Source organism: Delphinapterus leucas, chromosome 13, assembly GCF_059928025.1.
Source record: "Delphinapterus leucas isolate spDelLeu-1000000601 "Yukka" chromosome 13, BTC_Dleu_Yukka2, whole genome shotgun sequence".
Taxonomy (NCBI): Eukaryota; Metazoa; Chordata; class Mammalia; order Artiodactyla; family Monodontidae; genus Delphinapterus; species Delphinapterus leucas.
The window spans coordinates 42,443,100-42,463,096 of NC_143141.1; the positions used below are offsets into that span (position 1 = coordinate 42,443,100).

Consider the following 19,997-nt stretch of genomic DNA (forward strand, 5'->3'; position numbering starts at 1 on the left):
CAAACACACACACATCCTTCTGCTGGGGTGCTTTCATTTTCATCTGCAGGCTCAGGGCCTGTGACCCAACAAGGCAATGAGATCCCAAGAACACTGTCCACTCAAAGTTGTTTGAATTTCTAAGAAGAGAGAAAGTGGGAATAGGCCAAGAACAGGACCCTGAGATTCTTTTGGTTGAATATTTCTTAGCTGGAAAAAATCTAGAGCTGTGACCTAGAAGAAAACTGGACATGCCTGTCCTGCCAATGTGTGGTCAAAAGGAAAATGTATTTTGGCCCAGGCAACCTGACTTGTTTCTGAAAGGGAGAAAATAGTTTTGACCTTGCAAGAATGAGTGGTTCTTTCATTGGCCAAATTCTGTACTGCTAAACCAAGACTATCACTATTCTTCTTCCTCCAAAGATTTCAAAGCAGGCTGACACATATCTGCTCCTCTTCAGTGTATAGTGAAAGGTAAAGGTACCACATCAATCTTCACTTTACCACTCAAACCAAAAGAAACCCAGAGACTAGCCCCACTTACATGAAGTCCAGAATTCCCAGCTCTTTGATTCAATCCATTGCCCACTAACACCTACATCTGACCCTCAATATGGACACTTTCAAACCTGATTAGTGTAGATTTAACAGAGTAGAATGGGAACTAATTAGAAATACCCGATTTTGTACTGATTTACATAAGCATCAAGACTTACACATTTAGTATTTTAGAAATACCCAAAAAGGAAAATAAAATGGAGCCAAGTTATGTAAACACTAAAAGCTCAATACAATTAGATCATTGGCTGATTTCTACAAAATATTGTGCTCTACTTCATTTTACAACTTTTCATTTTCAGCTGGATTTAATATTCAGCTGTTAAGATTTTCTGTATTTTGAAAAACTGTGGCTGAAAAATATTTGGGTAAAAAACTAGTTTTAGGTGCTGTGGTTTGATCTTTAGGAAATAATACAGAATTTTGGCTAAGTAGAACTAGTTTCCACGTGACAATGGACAAAGAATCAGAGCAACAACTGCTAGACAGCTGAAAAGGCAAATCACACTGAAGGAAGGAGAAATTTCACTTAAATTTTAGAGAAACCAAATGACAAAACTCTTTAGCACATGAGAAGGAGTGTTGCTAATTTTAGTTTGAAGTTCACATTGGGGCCCTTCATCATTCCTGATGAGGTACATTCCAGAGCAAACTCATTTGCAAACAACTTTGACAAACAAACTAAAATATATTTCATGAAAGGAATAGAGAAGATTAAAAAACAAAAACAAACAAAAAACCCCACCTTATCCAGAGTAGCTCATTTAGGCAATACCATTAGTTAGGCAGGAACAAAGTATGCAATGGCACTTGCTTTCTAAGGGGTTCTTGATAACATAGAGATTAAAATGGGGGAAACACCTTAATATGTCCAATAAAAAGACAAGAGTGTGGCAATGAATGACAAAATCCTTGGCAGGGGAAGAAGACAACTAGAGGACAACTAGAGGATGTCTAATTAGAGGCCAATGCCATTGCTCTGCCAATAGCACCATCTATCTATTCCCAGCTTTCTCAATGTGGTTTATTGTAAGTCATTCATGATAGTACAATTAAGCAAAAATAGGCATAGTTATAAAGCAGCATTTCCCTTGGCCCTTCTTTATGTAAGGAGGGCAAAGGCTGAAATGACTAAGGATAAGAGGACTTTTGAATTCAGAAAACGCTGATTTAGGGAGAAGAAGTTTTGGATGAATTTTTTTTGGGGGGGGGCAATGTTGTGGAGAATGGGGATTAATTTTGTCGGATTTCCAACTAACTCCAAATACAGTAACACTCTGAGGCACTGGCCGTTGTAACCTTCATTTTAACATTTGAATTTGTGGGGGACACAATTCAGTTCATAATAATCCCCAGTGCTTGGAGTGTACTGTGTTATCAGGCATCCCCTAAGTGTGGTTATGATGATGATGCTGATGATCCCACACGAGTCTAGGTGTGCTGTTCACATCGTACAGAAAAGAATTTCTAATAATCCAGAAACAAGAAACACACACACACACACACACACACACAAGCTATCTGCTGACTGCTCAGATCTGCCAGCCCAGTTTGGCAGAAGCCATATCTGGCCTCATCCTTACTGAACTCGACTTTGAAATGTCATTTAATCAATAGGGGCTGCCAGGAAGGGGGTTGGAAAATGGCACAAAAGAAATCTTTCCTAATCCTCACTCCTAGATCCTATTAAGTACCTTGCTTGCCACGCTGTATCCCGAAGTCCAGCTCTGAAGACTGACTCAGAATCTGGCGTAACATTCTGTAAGAGAATATGGGGATGAGGGAAGAAGAAAGGATTTGTGGTCACTGCATGAAGTTAGTCACTAGCCTCTCTAGCTCAAATAGCTTACTGAAAACTTCTGGAGGTGGCAGAAAGAGAGGAGATTGCATCTTTACTGTCTAGGGTTGAATTCTGGCATCACATAGGTTGCTGGGGCCTTTGTTCATACACAATAATCATCCGTCATATTAACATGGTGTTTTACAGTTTAGAAAGCCCTTTCACACGCATGACCTACCTCATCTGATCCTTAGAACGACCCCGTAACTAAGTAGAGACCAAGCCAAAGCTAAGGTACTTCAAACAACTGTAGAAGTGACAGACTTTGTCCATCTGACCCAAAATCACATCTTTTTAGCTATATTCAGCAGGAAGACTTCGTCAGATAATGCAATGGATTTTATGGGTTTTGATATACTTCTGCTCCAATTTATGGAGGAAAAGAAAGTAAGGCCTCATTTGCTTAATATTGCCCACAGTTCTAGAAACTAGGATTAAAAGTTCAGCCCTTTGCAAAAGACAGAACACGTAGTCAGGTCCTAACTGGCGAAGAAAGAGAATTTCTTACTTTGTCACCATTCATTCAGCAGGCTTTGGAAGTAGTGGAGGGAATAGAAGAGATTGAGGGGGATACAAGGATCATCTCTGAACCCTGGGGGAAAATGAAACACCTAAAAAATGAAATGTCTCAATTAAAAAGAAGTCAGCCTGGAAGGCAGGAGTAGGAGAGATTATGGGAAAAGTGTGATAAATCTGAAGACATTAGCAAATGTAAGCGGATACTGATATTACACTAATGATAATAATATTAATAGCAATGATAACTAACAATGGCTAACATTTATCAAAGATATAAAAATGCCAGGCATAACACTAAGTGCTTTACATGTATTATTTCACATTGGTGAGGAGAATTTTATCCCATTTTACAGATAAGGAAAGATGAGCAACTTGTTTAAGACCACACAGGTAATAAGTGGCAGAGCCAGTTTTAAACCCAGGTCTGTCTGGCTTCAGAGTCCAAGCACTTAACCATTTCACAATCCTGACTCACATTCATATATAATAACATAAACAACATTATTTATAGTCACTAAGTACCCACATGTGAAAGTTAGTCTATGATCTATGATTAAGTTAACTTTAACAGACTCAAAGGAAAGCTGAGTGTTGATAGTACGATAACCCAAAGTTACTATGCAGAGACATATTATAAAGAGACTGAGTTCTTATTCTGAAGCAAGATGGCCTTTTAGTCCCTCTCTCTTTCTGTGTGTGTGTGGCGGCAGGGGGAGGGAGGGAGGATTCAACAGTATATAGTTACTTGTCCCAATCACCAGAAGTGGGAGGTGACATTTGCTTTTGTTGTTCTATTGACTAATGTGTGGACCTCCTTGACTGAGACTCCTTCTCCCAGATCACAGCCAGTAGAACCAAAATACCTGCTTAACCCTGGGGTTCTTTCCATCTATAATCGGAAGGAATTCCCAGTTCTGCCTTGTTATCTAACCCAGGAACACCAAATTATTCATCTTGAAAAAAATCACATCAGCATTGAAAAGCCCTTTCGGAAAACAAAAAGATAAATATGATCATTTTGCAATATATAAAAATAATAAATCATTATGTTGTACATCTGAAACTGATATAATGTTATATGTCATATCTCAATTTTTTTAAAAAGGAAAGAGAATGAAAAAGTATTGGGAAAAAGAGAAAAATATATTAAATTATGAGTTTAAACCTTTAACATCCTTCATATTTTGCCCACATCTGTTCTCTGGCCAAGGCAAGGGTAAACAGGACTGGGTGGACTGAAGGAAAAGAGTGCCCCTGATAATGCCCGAAACAGCATAGTTCACTCATATGTAATCAAGGCTTGACTAAAAACCACCTAAAACTGAGAGAATGTAGACGGCATATACACTGTTAAAGATAAAAATAAACGAACATAAATAATTAGTAAAAATAGTGTTTACTCTACTTTGTAATTTATTCTTTTGTTAAAAAGAACATATTTAGCACTCTATCCAAGATTATGTCAGTAAGTCAGAAATATGAACTATCTAAGAGGGGCCAAAGAAATGGGACAAAAATATCAGTGAAAACAATGAACTATTTTGAAGAAAAGAGAGGTATGTCCCCAAAGGAGATATAAGAAAAACATCTTGACAGTATGACTTATGTTTCCTCTTCAAAATAACAGTCTATGTTTACCTCCTCAACTTGGTTTGGCAAGTTCTTTGCCAATGGAGGAAGCATGAATAGAATATGGTCCTCATCTCCTGGCCCCAGTTGTGTTTTGAAGGTTTCTGAAGAATTTTAGCCACATTTATAGAATATAAGGCATTTAAAAATTTTCATTACATCATTTCAAGTATACAAAAAAATGACAAAAATATGACTCTCCTATACTCTTTCCCCAGATTCACCATTTATTCAATTATTTATACTTTGCCACATTTTCTTTGTCATTCCCTCTCTCTCACAACCACGTGAGAGTAAATAAGGAATGTCATGCCCTTTTATCCTAAAAATTTTAGTGCATATTTCCTAAAGACAAGACATTTTCGTATATAGTCACGGTTACATAATATTGATAAACACTACTATCTAACCCAGTCTACATTCAAATTTTATCAAATACCTCAGTAATGTCCTTTATGAAGTTTTTTTTTCCTGCTTCCAAATCAAACCCACAATCACACATTGATTGCATTTAGATGTCATGCATCTTTAGTCTCCTTTAATCTAGAATAGTTTCTCAGTCAACCTGTCTTGTGTTTCTTGATCTTGACATTTTTGAAGAATATGTTAGTTATTTTATAGAATGTTAATTTGGGTTTGTCTGATGTTTTCTCATAATGAGATTCTATGTACGTGCAAATGCCTATCTATTCCCTAGTTCCTACCCCCAGTGATTAGTGAACATGGGTTCTGAAGTCATACAAGCCTAAATCCAAACCTAAATTAAAACTTCACTATTTCTAGCTGTGTGGCTGGCTAAGTTTTAAATTCCTAATCTGTAAAATGATGATTTTTAACAGATTTAAGGGATAGGGTTGCTGTGAAGAATTAATGAGATAATGCATCCAAGGCAACTTAACACAGATGGGGTTGGGTAAACTGTATCTTACATTCTCTGATTTTACCACAGTATCTCATACCCCAGCAACATTAAAATAATATTGGTTGATTAAGCAGCATCTCTACTGACTCCAGGTTAGAGCTGCCAAGAATGTGAACTTGTTTAGGGGAGTGCTAATGAATACCGTGACTAAAAGCAGGGTCAGGAGCTCAGGTGCAAAGCCTATCCCTTCCTGTCAACTCATTACTGTCAGTTCTAAGAAAAAAGAGAACAGCCAAATCAAGCAATTTTCTTATAGTCAAATTTTAATCTTCAACAATAACACTGAAAAATCAGGAAGCCCACAGTTAACATACCATTCTTACTTCATTTCCGTAATTCCCTTGCCCATAGCAAGAGGACAAGGGAGCTTGTGTGCAGAACATTTCCAATCTATTGTTTTAGTACAATAATCTCATTCTCCCCACCTTCTCTTAGAAGACACCTATAAAATTATTCTATTTATGTTAAATCACTCTATGTCAGAGATTAAAACAAAACAACAAAAAAAGATTATAGTAGCTGAACCAATTCTTCAAAGTACAGAAATACAAATCCACTTTTGAGATTTGGAATCGAATTTAATTGGTATTTTTCTATGTTACTATCTCAAATATTTCACCATTTTTCTGTTTTTCCCCCTATGTCAATTAGAACTTCAAATGAAAGTCAAATGATCCCTAGGGGGGAAGAAAAATAAAATGAAACAAACAAGTAAATTTCTGTGTCCCACATTTCAACCTGTGAGGAGGGGCCTCTAGCAAAGCAAACGGAAAATTAGGTTCTCATTATTGTGCCGAAATGAGGGTTTACATCTGTAGTATGAAAAGATAAAATAAAATTTTATTTTATTTATCTATTTTCTTTTGACGGTACCGCATGGCATGTGGGATCTTAGCTCCCCGACCAGGGATCAAATCCACGGCCCCTGCAGTGGAAGCGTGAAGTCTAACCACTGGACCGCCAGGGAAGTCTCAAAAGAAAATTTTAATGTGAAGTCTTTATTTTCATCAATGAAGAGTAAAAATATATAGTATGAACTTTAAGACAGAACTTCCAGTAATTCTGTCATTTATAGGACAGAGGCCTTAAGTCTGAGTCTGCCTTCAAGAAATACTTAGATTAAAATGAACTGTTTTAGAAATGAGAATTCTCAACCGGAGTTAAGTCTAAACATATGACGATGATGCTATATCCTGAAGGTCACTATTAACCTCTGTTCTTTAGGACCTAATGGCTCATAATTGGAAATTTCCAGAAAGTAATATATACTTTTGCAAACATCTTGAAATTTAGGGAGAAAAGTACTTCTCAGCCACTCCACTGCATCACCCATTAAGACCTTACTCAGTATTATGTTTAAAAGTTCAGTATATTTAAAACATTTTGAAAGTTAAGGTTAGAAAGGAATATGTAAATGCATGTAAATTCCGCTATTTTATACTGTTTCCCTCTCCCTCTATAGGAAGATCAAGAAATGAGACTTCTCCATCATCATACATGGAATCCAAAGCAATATCATGAAGGGGAAAAAATCATCGGTTTGAGAGTTAAGACAATTCAGATTTAGATATGGCTCCACTATTAAAAGCTGTGTAACATTGGGAAAGTCATCTAATTTTCTTAAGTTTTGGTTTCCAAATCTAGAAAATGGAAAAATAGTATTAATCTTATAGGACTGTTATAAAGATTAAATAAGATAGCACATATGCAAGTACCCAGCACTGTCTTGTGTGAAACAGACTCTCAATAAATGTTAGCCTCTCTTCCTACCCTGTTACACACATCCTGTCCCCTGACACTTCAAAAGGAGTTCTCCTGAACACTTTAACTACAGCTCTGTTTTCTTCAGAACAGGCACTTGGCTCTTAATAGTGACAAACAGTCACGTGAAAGACTCCTGGGACCTAACATTGTCCTGGTGAAACAAAAAAGAGCTCACATTGGGAAACAGCACCAACTGCTTCAGGCTATGACAAGCCCCAAGTACAGTGTTACTTAACATCCTGAGAGCTCTGTGCTCTTTCAACATACTTTTTTTCTCCCTGCAAGGATCAGGCACACTATTTGCCCTCTCTTCCCTTCTTAATAGAAGTCTTTATTAAACAAGACCACCCAATGGATTCAAATATTAGGAATTAGAAAAGGCTAGGCTCAACCATGAAGAAACTGGCAAAGTCTCAGGACTAAACAGTAAGCCCTTCTTAACCTTTCAGAATCTGGATTTTTGTGCTTTCTGTTCTTGGAAATAGCAGATTTGCTGATGCTCTGTTACAAACATGTCTGTGTATTTCCCTCGCCTGCATTATCACAAAACTCTTACCATGCACAAGACCTCTTGCTGAAGTCCGGAATCTTAGACTCTGCTTGTAATCCAATAAAGCAATGCTTCCCAACCTCTCCCACTTCATGGTATAGACAGACAACACAGGACACTTCTGAACTGAAGGGGCTTGAAAGTATTGATGGCTACAAAGGATCAAATACAAGCAGCATTGAGAGAAAAGGTATACAAAGATAAACCTATTTGCCATGTGACTCAGAGACTTTTATCACATAAACATAATTGTTTCAACTCCAAGCTGCTCTAGGTCAATGTCCACACTCCTTCACAGGGCTGACCACCCATGTCAGACCTAAAGGAAAAAGTGGATTTCAGAAAAACAACCAACATTTGACTGGGGGCAGCAGGTTCTCAATGTAAAGACATTAAAACACTAAGTCAGTGAATTAGGCATGAGATACTTATTGACTGTCTTATATCTGCTAGGTATAGTTCTAAACACTGAGGATTCAGTGGTAAGCAAGATGGAGTCTCTGCCCTTGAGAAGCTAACATTCTAACAGGAAAAAAAGGCAATAAATTAAAACAATTTAAAAGGCAATTTCACTAGATCATGTAGATCAATATTTTTGATCTACAGTAGACATGTAGATCAAGACTTCTGACATTCAGGAATTCCCTGGGGGTCTAGTGGTTAGGACTCTGTGCTTTCACTAACGAGGGCCTGGGTTCAATCCCTGGTCAGGGAACTAAGATCCTACGAGCCGTGTGGTATGGTCAAAAAAAAGAAAAAAAAAAAAAGACTTTTGACGTTCTGAGAAAACCGTTAGCCACTTTCCAGGTAGTTTACTCAAGGAGGTAAAGAAGACTGAATAAATTATAAGAGGCTGTCTCAGTTCTAAAATTCATTTCTCACATCACTGTCTCCTTGCTACAGACTTAGCGTCATTGCCCTGTCCTTTGGTAACACATACAAAAGCAGGATGAGATCATTCATAGGAAGATAATGAAGACCCAGACAGTATAAAATTACAGAGCACAAGGCCAGAAATCTCAAGATCTAGGATCTACTTCCAATTCTATCACTTAATATTCATGTGAACTTAGGTAATTCAGTTAAACTCCCGGAGCCTGACGTTCTTCATCCATTGTATCCCACTTTGTAGGGGTTTTAGGAAATTTAAATGAGGCAACATAATAAAAGAACTTATTTAAAACATTGGACAAATACCAACTATTATTGCCTAATCAAAATGTTTATAGGAAGGCAGATGAGAAAAGGGACAGTAACTACATTTAAGGCCAAAATGAATCCCTACCTCCGGTATATTAGCTGTTTTGAAAGCTTTGCTTCCATTCTATTGTCCCAAAGGGCTCACCCTTTGGAGCAAATGGATCCTAAAAGTGATGTCAAGTCTCAGACAGCCTTCTTTTTTTTTTTAATAAAAAGTTTATTTATTTTTGCTGTGTTGGGTCTTCGTTTCTGTCCGAGGGCTTTCTCTAGTTGTGGCAAGCGGGGGCCACTCTTCATCGCGGTGCGCGGGCCTCTCACTATCGCGGCCTCTCTTTTTGCGGAGCACACGCTCCAGACACGCAGGCTCAGTAGTTGTGGCTCATGGGCCTAGTTGCTCCGTGGCATATGGGATCCTCCCAGACCAGGGCTCAAACCCGCGTCCCCTGCATTAGCAGGCAGATTCTCAACCACTGCGCCACCAGGGAAGCCCCCTCAGACAGCCTTCTTAGTGATTACTCCCTATTCTGAGCTAAGGTCAGAACATTACTTTCTGAAAGGTATTTCATTTCTTGGTAACTTTCCCATGATTAAATATCCTTACTTTCTGAGTTATTTTCGCTGATTATTGTCAATTAGGAGGTAGGAGGTAAATATGAAGTGACCTTCCTAGCTGTTAAGACAGAGACTATCAAAGACCTTGGTAATCTCTCCTTTCTTCTTAGAAGACTATCCTTTCGTTTTCCTTGGGTATCTCCATAGCCATCATCTTAAATTCATTTGCCTATGGGGCAGAGGGCCAAGTAGAGACCCAAAGCAGGCTGGGGCAATATGGGGAGAGAGTAAGGAGTGGTGGGATTAAAGTGGTGAATACAAGTATCATTTAAAGGGATAATAATTTCTCAGCTCCAACCTCTTATTTGTAGAAAAGTGGGCCCGGTGTTGACCAATCTTTGTTATTTCAAAAAATTCTAGAAACTTCATTTTTGTGTGACACCCCTGAAATTTTTATTTGCAAAATGCTCAGTCACCTAGGATAACTATAAATTCACAGTGCATATGCCTTCTGTCAGTGAAAAGAGGAGTCATTTATTTTTAAAGTATTTATTGATGCTGATATATAATTTATATTATTTTGATTTGAGGAAGTAAATATTATGCTGGGCCTTGCAAGCTAGAGATAGGAGAGAGGATATTTAAGGCTAGGCAAACGTTATGTGCAAAGACACTGAGGGAGAAATATGCCTGGCATGTTGTGGGGAGGAAGGAGAATGGATAGACTTACTTAGCTAAAAAAGAGAATTCCTTTAGAGAAGGAATGGAATGCAGATGGGAAAAAATTGTGAGAGATCTTGAATTCTAGAGTAAAGAGTTAAGATTTTAATAGATAACCTTTAAAAGATAAAGGCCATGATAAGGAGGGGAAATCATTGCATTTTGTATCTTGCCAAGAGTTATATGTTGCTATTCTTCACATCTTTTTCAAATTAGAGGATAAGGCTGAATGCTGACCCATAAAACTTGGAGTTCTGAAAAATTCCCAAATGAATGCCCGTTTAACCAACCACACTATAAGTCAATTCTGTTGGCACTGTGGTGGTCAGGGCTTTCAAAGCAAAACTTAAATGATCTCTAAAGGGCTATTTCTTTCTGATCAATAAAAATATTTAGAATTTAAAACTCAAAGAAAGGGTTACTGGACAGTCTGGCAACATTGTCAGGTTAAGCATCAGACAGACTGCCTGTCAACTGGCAAGAAGCTGGATAGGGAAGGCTGGACTCATAAAATTCTTCCACCAGGGGCAGTAGCCCCTGAATGCACCACTATTCACCTACATTCAAAATGTAGAGACATGCCTCTGGCAGCTCATGTTTCAACCAGAGAGCCATTTCTCTTTCCTTCTGCAACAAATGACTATGGGGCTCTCAGTCTAACTGATATTCTCAGTAAAGTTCCTAGAGACAAATGACCAAAAGAATAGAGCTATGGACTTTCACCATGACCTGTTATACTGAAATGCCAAACTAAATGGGCTTTGTTCTTTTAGACAAAACATCTTAGAAAGCAGAGTTAAAAAGATCATATATACATAACTAAGGAACTTAAACTTTATCACAAAGGTAATGCAGAAACCATTAATGATTTTTGGCCCAATAAATATCATTATCAGGAGATTTTAAGGAACACTAACCTGGTGGTACTATTCAAGAAAGACCAAAAATAGGGAGACTAACTTAGGCAAATGCACAGAGTTGGGAATGAGCATGTCTGTAGGACAGTGAGGAGGCCAGGTTGGGCCTTTCAGGGCTTATGAAACCATCAGGAACTGTTATTATTCTCGCTCACATACATGCAAACTCGCACACAGACACATGTGCACCCCCTAACCACCCCCCCAACACCTTAGTTCTAGTCTCTTCTTCCCAGAAAACCAATTCTGCAATATACACATGATCCACATAATTACTACTCTAATGCAAGCTCTATGTGACCTCTCAGCTACAATGCTCATCACCATCTGGCAGCTTCCCTACATCAATAAGTTGAAAATCCTGAAAAGAATCTATCTCAACCCAAAACCATAGGCTCTGCCTGAGCAGAGCCAGTTACACCAAACCATGTCACAAATACCTGTTTAGACTATGGATGGGCAATCATTGTTCAGGGTTCCCTCTGATCTAATTAACTGGGGATCAGTGGGTAGGGATAAAAAGCTGGCATGGTTTACTACTCACGTAGCAAGGACCATAGGGAAAGGAGTTTCTCTTAGGTCAGTTGGCAGGGTAGCACAGGCAATGATAGACATTTTTTGCTATAGCTTGGGAAGAGCAGAAAATAAGCTACCCTAGTGAGAACACAGAGAACTTTTAAAGCCAAGTGATGTGACAGTCATTTAAGATTAGCAAACATGTAAGATTAACTGGTACCCGATGGAAATAAATTGTTCATTTGACTAAATATGATGCCTGTGTATGTGTGTACCCTGATTTAAGCAAACTACCATATATGTAAAAAAAACTTAGTTTCACACAAGTGAAAAATGATGGTTCATTTTCTAAAGTTTTTTAAATTAGCATTTAAATATAATCCCCTAATGCTGAAAAATTATTAAAATTTTAAAAATTTGATTTTTATGATTTTCTAAGAACTTATATATTATTTAGCATGAATAACATTTACTTCAAAATTATATCTAAGTTTAATAAGTTCTATTTAGGTTTAATATTTATATATTGCTATGTAATTTGGAACCTAAAATATTCAATACAAACCCTAAACAAAATTAGCATAGGCAAGGAATGTGATAGAGAAGCAAGGATTTAAATAGATATTTAAACTCAAAGCAAGCAATTTAGCCCAGACTCTGACAATCATATAGAAATAGATTTTCTGTATTTCTTAGTATTTTGTACAATTCTTAATCTGCTATACTGTATATATTTGCTTTCTTTACATGACTGTTTCCTGAAACTAGAAAACAAACTACGTTTGTTTACAGCTGTATCTCTAGCACGTAGAATTGTGCCTGACACAAAGCAGGCACTTCTAAATTATAAAGAGCAGCTGGTGGGAAGGCTAGAAGAATGGAACAACTAAGGGAAGTTTTGAATTCTGTCAGCCTTTATTAATGTCCTACAACAGTTTCATAGGAAAGAATACAGGTAGAACACATACTTTAAAATTTTTAAATGTTTAGAATAGTTTACTACAGACAATAGAAGAATCCATTTCTATCTACATTGCTGATTTCAGGAAACACGTCCAAAGATAGCAACTTTTTCCTGAGTTTTTACCACCTATGAAACAAAATTATTCTTTCTAGTCATTTTTTTAGTTGTAGTAGGAAGATGAATCAATTTATGAAACTGACTTGCTCAATCAATTATAAAATTCCAGTAAAAGCTGAAAGCTAAGACTACTACTACATGCAAAGTTATTAAGGTGTGACTGTGTTCTATATAGTCTCCACTGACAACAAGCCATGATCGTACGAAAGAAATGTATATACACAATGAACTACAATTCAAAATAAAATGTCAAGGATATAAAAGAAAAAGGTTTAGCCCAGGTATTATGAATGTATATACAAGAGGGATATTAAATCTGACTGGAAGAATTAAAGAGATTCATGAAGAAAATGGCACGTGTTTAGGATTTCTACAGGAAGAAACAGGGATATTTCGAAGTAGAAGGAACAGCAAAAGTACAAAAATAGTGCAGAGTTTCTGTATAAAGTTTTAAAGTCTAGTCTGATGGAAGAAGAGTCATCATGGGATACAGCCATGATGAGATTTCATAGTAAGGCATTAGGACTTAATGCCTAATTCCATTAGGAATGAAAGCCATTGGAGAGGAGTGAAATGGTCAGGTGTATATTTCAGGAAGCAGTGTGAAATACTAGAGATGCAAAAGATTAGAGATCAGGTGAAGAGGGCCTCATCTCAGGCAGTGCCCATGGGAATAAATGGATAGATGGGTACACAAAAAACTGTAGACATACAGGACTAGGTAACCAAATGGATTGGAGGTAAGGGAGAGAAAAGTAATGAAGATCACTAATACTTCCAGCCTGGTATGTAAGTAGGATGGTGATGCCATTAACTGAAACAGGAAATGAGTGACAGAAATATGTTTAAAGTAAGAATAACACACATTCATATGTAGAAATTTCTTTATTCAAAAGTTAATAATATTAATAATCACCCCAAATAGGTTTTCGATGCTAGATATACTATCTAGCCCTGGAGAACGTTTAAGAACAAAATGTTATTCACACTGAAAACATTTAGGTGATAAATAATAAATGATAGTGTGTCCATTGTTCTTTGTAATGTCTTAAATATTTTTGATAAGAGGGACCATCCTTAACTATTTATTAAGCATCCCAGAAATGTTTGGTTGAGTATGAAATGCACTAACCAGACCAGACTAAAATTTTCATTTCAGCCTTTTATTTTTTGACTAGAAAAAATTTCAAACTACATTATAATAATCTTTATACCTCTGAAAAGAACAATTGTGGACTCAGAGTGGCCTAGAAAGACTAAGAAAGTTTTTACAATTCATCCCTACTTTTGCCTTTAGCTCCACGTGGAACAGCTCTCTAACCTTTTAAAGACATCTGTAAATTAGGGTAATAGTAATTGCCTTCCTACTTCAGAGAACATTTGAGAGTTATGAGATAATGTTCTTGTAGATTTCTGAACTGCACAGATCAAAGGCCTTAATTATCAATGATCAGTGGGATTATTCTGATGTCATTTTTCCTACTTCAGGTTTGCCTAAAGTCTGTGCTTGGATAAGGCTATAAAAATTTTTTAAATACTTTAGATATAAGTTTTCGCTTATCTGATCTATTACAGATTTAGGCCAGTTACAACAATTATAGAGCCTATGCAGAACACTTAAAAGAATACTAGTCAGACAAGACATGCATATAAAAACAATGGCTGCCATCTAAAGAAAAGAAAACCATTTAGAAAACAACTGATAGTGGTATATTTTCAACTAGTTACAAAAAAGATAAAATGAGCCTTTCTGAGGTGTCATAAAACTGAATATTTTAATAATGAATTAGGAGGTCACTGCATAAGCTACCTGCTCTCCTGACTTATGACAATGGAAGCTGTGTTTAGAGCTGATCCTATAAAGAAAAACAAAACAAATCCAGAAACCATTCAAGTTTTAAATTTTGCTTTATTTAGGAGAGAATAAAGAGATATTTAATTAAATTTTAAAAGTCAGAATTTCAGTAGCCAATCAAACTGAATACTTTGAGGGCAATGTGTCCACTAATGAATGATCAACAAATAGGAATGGCTTCATGAAAACTAAAAACTTCTTTGTCTCCAGTACCTGGGACTATTCTGTCACTCCCTCCTTTCTGGCTGCACCTTTCCCTCCACAACACTCTACACCCTAAAAATCGTCCCTCATTCCTCCCTTTGAGAAAAATTTCTGTTTAAAAACTCACCTATGAACTTGACAAAAATATCCAGTCTAAATCTAATCAAATCTCTAGACTTAATTATCATTTTACAGGAACACAGGAACAAAAAGAACAAAGTAAATGACACATAAGGAAGTATCAACAGTAAGATATCTAGAAAGTGAGACATTCTACAAGAGCACTGGCTTAGGAAGGAAAAGGAAAGGAAAGGGAAGGGAAGGGAAGGGAAGGGTAGGGAAGGGGAGAGGAGAGGAAATACAGCTTGCTAAGAGACAATTATTCCAACTACTAAAAAGAAATGATAACTATGTGATGTGATAGAGGTGCTAATTAGCGCTACAATGGTAATCATATTACAATATATAAACATAACAAATCAACATGTTATACCTGTAAATTTACATGTTATATGTCAATTATATGTCAATTTTTAAAATTCACTATTTCTTTTATAATATTAACTCTAACAAGTATACCTAACAAAGTTAAAATTTTTTATTTTATTTTATTTATTTTTTTGCGGTACGCGGGCCTCTCACTGTTGTGGCCTCTCCCGTTGTGGAGCACAGGCTCTGGACGCGCAGGCCCAGCGGCCATGGCTCACGGGCCCAGCCGCTCCACCGCATGTGGGATCTTCCCGGACCGGGGCACGAACCCGTGTCCCCTGCATCGGCAGGCAGACTCTCAACCACTGAGCCACCAGGGAAGCCCCAAAATTTTGTAATTTTATTACAAAATTGGAACAATGGATATTTTTCCCATCTTAAACCAAATTAAATATGTATGGCTAGCTAGTGTTTAAACAACATGAAACTGAACTTGCCTCATACGAATTATTCTTAGCAAACAGTACACGCAAAATTACTTTTATTCTCCAAAGGTAAAAAAGATCTTAACTCTTCTTCTCACCCAGTAAACAGATGTTCCTCTATTTTCTGGCTTTTGATTTCTTATCTCCTTACTCCCTCTCTGGGTAAATGTGAACCAACTCATCGCCATGACAATCACCTCTGCAGATTACTTTCAGATTAATAATTTTGCCCTGAAACATCTCCTGAGCACAGTTCCTATATTTCCAACTATATGCTAGGCATTGTCACAAAGCCTTCGGGCTAGTGCCTTAAATCTAATATGTGCCCCCAAATGAATTCTGATGTCACAGAATCCTGGTTTGAAATCCTAATTCTACCACTTACTAGCTATGAGATCATGGGTAAATTACTTAAATTCTCCAAGCCTGTTTTCTTCCCTGTAATATGCAGACATGAGTAATTCCTTCAGCAAAGGCTTGTTACTATGTCTAAATAAGATAATGCATGTAAAGACATAAGCACAATGCCTGACACACAGAAATTACTCAAAATACACTAGTCATTTTCTCTCTCAAATTTTCTCTTCACCCTGTTTTCTTTTATTTCTCCAAATAGCATCATTACCCTTCCAGTCCCAACCTCAAATTCCCATGGTCTCCTTTGACAACTTCCTTTTTCTTGTGGCTAACATCAAATTAGTTGTCAAATATTTCAATTCTGCCCCAAAAAATCCAATTGAAATCAACAAACATTTATGGAATGCCCACTACGCTTACAGGCAAATGTGTATGGGGTAAGAGTAAGACATAGAACCTGGGCTTCCCTGGTGGCGCAGTGGTTAAGAATCCACCTGCCAATGCAGGAGACATGGGTTCGAGTACTGGTCTGGGAAGATCCCACATGTCGCAGAGCAACTAAGCCCGTGTGCCACAACTACTGAGCCTGCACTCTGGAGCCCGTGAGCCACAACTACTGAGCCCGCGTGCCACAACTACTGAAGCCCATGCGTCTAGAGCCCATGATCCGCAACAAGAGAAGCCACCACAATGAGAAGCCTGCGCACCACAAGGAAGAGTAGCCCCCGCTCACCGCAACTAGAGAAAAGTCCGCATGCAGCAACGAAAACCCAATGCAGCCATAAATAAACAAACAAATAAATTTATTTAAAAAGAAGACATAGAACCTGCCTTTAAGAATGGGCTAGGAGTCACAAGTATGAGGCCAGGTGAGCAGAACTATAACCAATAAAGAACAGGATATGAATTCTAGCTCTTCCATGTATTATGAAGCCTTGGGAAATTTATGTGGAAAATTCATTTAGCCAGTTTCATTCTGTTCAACTACAAAATGGGAGTTACAATGCTTACCTCACCTGATTATATCCAGAATTAACTGAGATGGCATAAACAAAGGGCTCTGGACTTTTTTTTCTTTTTAACTCAGAGATTCCTTAAAGATCAAGTTGCACAATGGAGGTAGGGGGATTGGGGAAGGGGGTAAGGATTGTGTTAAATTGTTGAGATTTCTAAACTGCTTTTTAAAGGGGACTGCAGCCAAATATTGCTATGTTGGAACACAGGCCAGTGATATGTATTTCCTAATTTTTTTTTTTTTTTTGCGGTACGCGGGCCTCTCACTGTTGTGGCCTCTCCCGTTGCGGAGCACAGGTTCCGGACGCGCAGGCTCAGCGGCCATGGCTCACGGGCCCAGCAGCTCTGTAGCATGTGGGATCTTCCCGGACCGGGGCACAAACCCGTGTCCCCGTGTCCCCTGCATCGGCAGGCGGACTCTCAACCACTGTGCCACCAGGGAAGCCCTGTATTTCTTAATTTTAAGATGAGTCAGAAAGTTCACATTAATGTGAACTCTCCAGTGTTTTTTTTTTAAAACATTGGCATGTAATTTAAAAAAATTTTGAAGGACGCACCAATATAATATCTGCTAAAAACTGTAAGTCAACAATTTGCAATCTATGCCTTAATGGCTCAGAGGGAAGGGAGAAGCTGCATATTAGTTCCCTTGCTAGAAGATTCAAAGACTTGGTGAGAGTGGGGTGTAATGCTTTTGGTTTCATTACTTGGTTCTTAGTTTTCCTGTGCTGAGAAAATGATAAGAGACAAAATAGAGAAGACAAATTAGATACTACTGTTGATAGAAAATACCAGAAATAGACAGCAAAGGCCTTGAATACCATTTAACTCTCTGGATCAAGAGTGTTATATAATACAGATTTTACAGGTCTTTGTGCCTGGTTCCTGAGAGAGCAACTAGACCCTTGGGATTTCCCCACTGATAGGAATGTCTTGTTATTCAGGGTGGGCTCTGATAGTTTACACTGAAGAGGTGACTCATTGTGGGCCCCTAGATAGCTTATACTAAAAAGATGACTCAGGATGGGGTCAGACCAAGCAGGAAAGACCAACCATGTGATCAGAGGGTTGACTCTGAGCCACTTAATATCAACCCAACATCTGGTGAGGGCAGGAGGGCTGGAGATTGAGTTCAATTATGTGACCAATGATACAATCAATCATGGCTCAGTAATGTGACCCCAACAAAAACTCTGGACACAGAAGCTCAGTTGAGATTCCTGGTTGATGAACGTATCAGTGTGCTAGGAGGGAGATGAATTCAGATTCCAAGGGGAGAGGGCATGAAAGTTCTGTGTTTGGAACCCTCTTAGACTTTACCCTATGTATCTCTTCATTTGGCTGGTCCTGATTTGTATCCTTTATAATTAAATTGAAATCATAACTTTCCTGAGTTCTGTGAGTTGTTCTAGCTAATTATCAAACCTGAGGGGGGGCTGCAGGAAGCTTCTATATTTGCATCCAGTTGGTCAAAAGTGTGGATGTTCTGGGACACCCAAACTTGCAACCAGAGTCTGAAGTGAGGGCAGTCTGTTGGAGGACCATGCCTTTAACTGGGGGATCTGCACTAACTTTGGGTGGTTAACATCAGAATTGAATACTGCAGTATTATAAGAGTATATCCTTTAATTGTAAGATTTAACACTATTAACACATTTTGATAGATCTAAATTGCTGGTGCCAGAGAGAATTCTATTCTCAGGAATAATCAGGAGCCTAAACTCAATTATAGCCTAAACTCAAGACCTTGTATTTCAGCCACAAGTGATAATATTAGCAAAGCAAGTACCAAATGTTACATTAAGAAAACAAAGTCAAATTGGAAATTATCCCTTTCTTAAAACAAAATAGAAAACTGACATTTATTCCCCCTTGAAAACTTGTCATAAGTCTGCCAGAAAGAAATACAACCAGTGAGAGTTTGTCTTTCAGGCCCCAGCAATATGTATGATTATTTATTTTCATTCAACTTTAAATCTTTGCCTTTCCCACCACTCCCACCAGCCCCCTTCCCCTTCACAGGCAGGCCTCCCACCTGAGTTTCTACTCCTAACAAACACAACCTGAGCTCTAATTATTTTCTAAAGCCAAATAAGCTCCTTGGCCTTAATTGATGAAGGCTCACCTTCTATCGTATATCATTTACTATCAGATTGTTAAACTATTTTGCCTGTCTTGCTGAAAACCTTCCAATCTCCCATATCTGCCTCTGTTCTTGTTCTGCACAGTCCAAAAATACACAGAGTTAATATCATGTTAATACCAGAAAAAGTAAAAATAAAGCCAGAATATAAAATATCTGTCCTGTGTTATGCAAAGCCATTTTTTTCCTAAATCCCAAGTATTACAGCTCTAAACAAAAACTTTAATAAAGTGGGACTGACTGATTTTGACAGTGGTTGTCCTATTTTCCAAAAATGTCTTTAGTATCCTTTCAAAGTTAATTAAATTTCATTTCTTAATGATTTAGTCATGTACTAAAGAATTTATACAACATGTATGTAGGGCTCTAAGAATAATAAATACACATGGTACCCAATGATGCAGCTGAAAAATTAACACAATGTCAACATATTTGAAACCGCTGTATCCCCCCTTCCCTATTGCATTCTCTAATCTTCCCCTTGGAGCTAACCACTATATTTGCACTAACTTCTGGGAGTCACTTTTAATTCCAAATGTTTCTTTGCTCCTATTTCTTAAAAAGACTACCCTTTCCCCATTAAATACCTTTGCATTTTTGCTGAAATCAATTGACCATGTATATGGGAGTCTACTTCTGGTCTTTCTAATCTAGGACCACAAACTAAATGACTTCAATTTGATGTCTACATTATGATCAGTGTGTTTCATCATTAACTAGGATTTGAGACAGTAAGCAGCAAACTATAAATAGAATATGGGAC

General features: G+C 37.7%; 1 protein-coding gene and 1 long non-coding RNA gene across 3 annotated transcripts in view; one reads left to right on the plus strand and one right to left on the minus strand.

The window, feature by feature from the left end:
* Nucleotides 1–11,625, plus strand: part of LOC111186499 (uncharacterized) — a 48,270-nt gene extending 36,645 nt beyond the window's left edge. Inside the window, exon 3 of the long non-coding RNA XR_002647862.3 lies at nt 6,910–11,625. This is a non-coding gene — a long non-coding RNA (uncharacterized LOC111186499). The remainder of the gene's footprint in view (nt 1–6,909) is intronic.
* COMMD1 (copper metabolism domain containing 1) overlaps nt 1–19,997 on the minus strand; it is a 154,183-nt gene that overhangs the window by 6,461 nt on the left and 127,725 nt on the right. The window contains exon 3 of one of the 2 annotated variants that reach the window (XM_022597178.2): nt 2,232–2,296. The exons of the other annotated variant lie outside the window; for it this stretch is intronic. Within the exon in view, the coding sequence (XP_022452886.1) occupies nt 2,232–2,296 (65 nt within the window). The remainder of the gene's footprint in view (nt 1–2,231; nt 2,297–19,997) is intronic. 2 annotated transcript variants of the gene reach the window in all.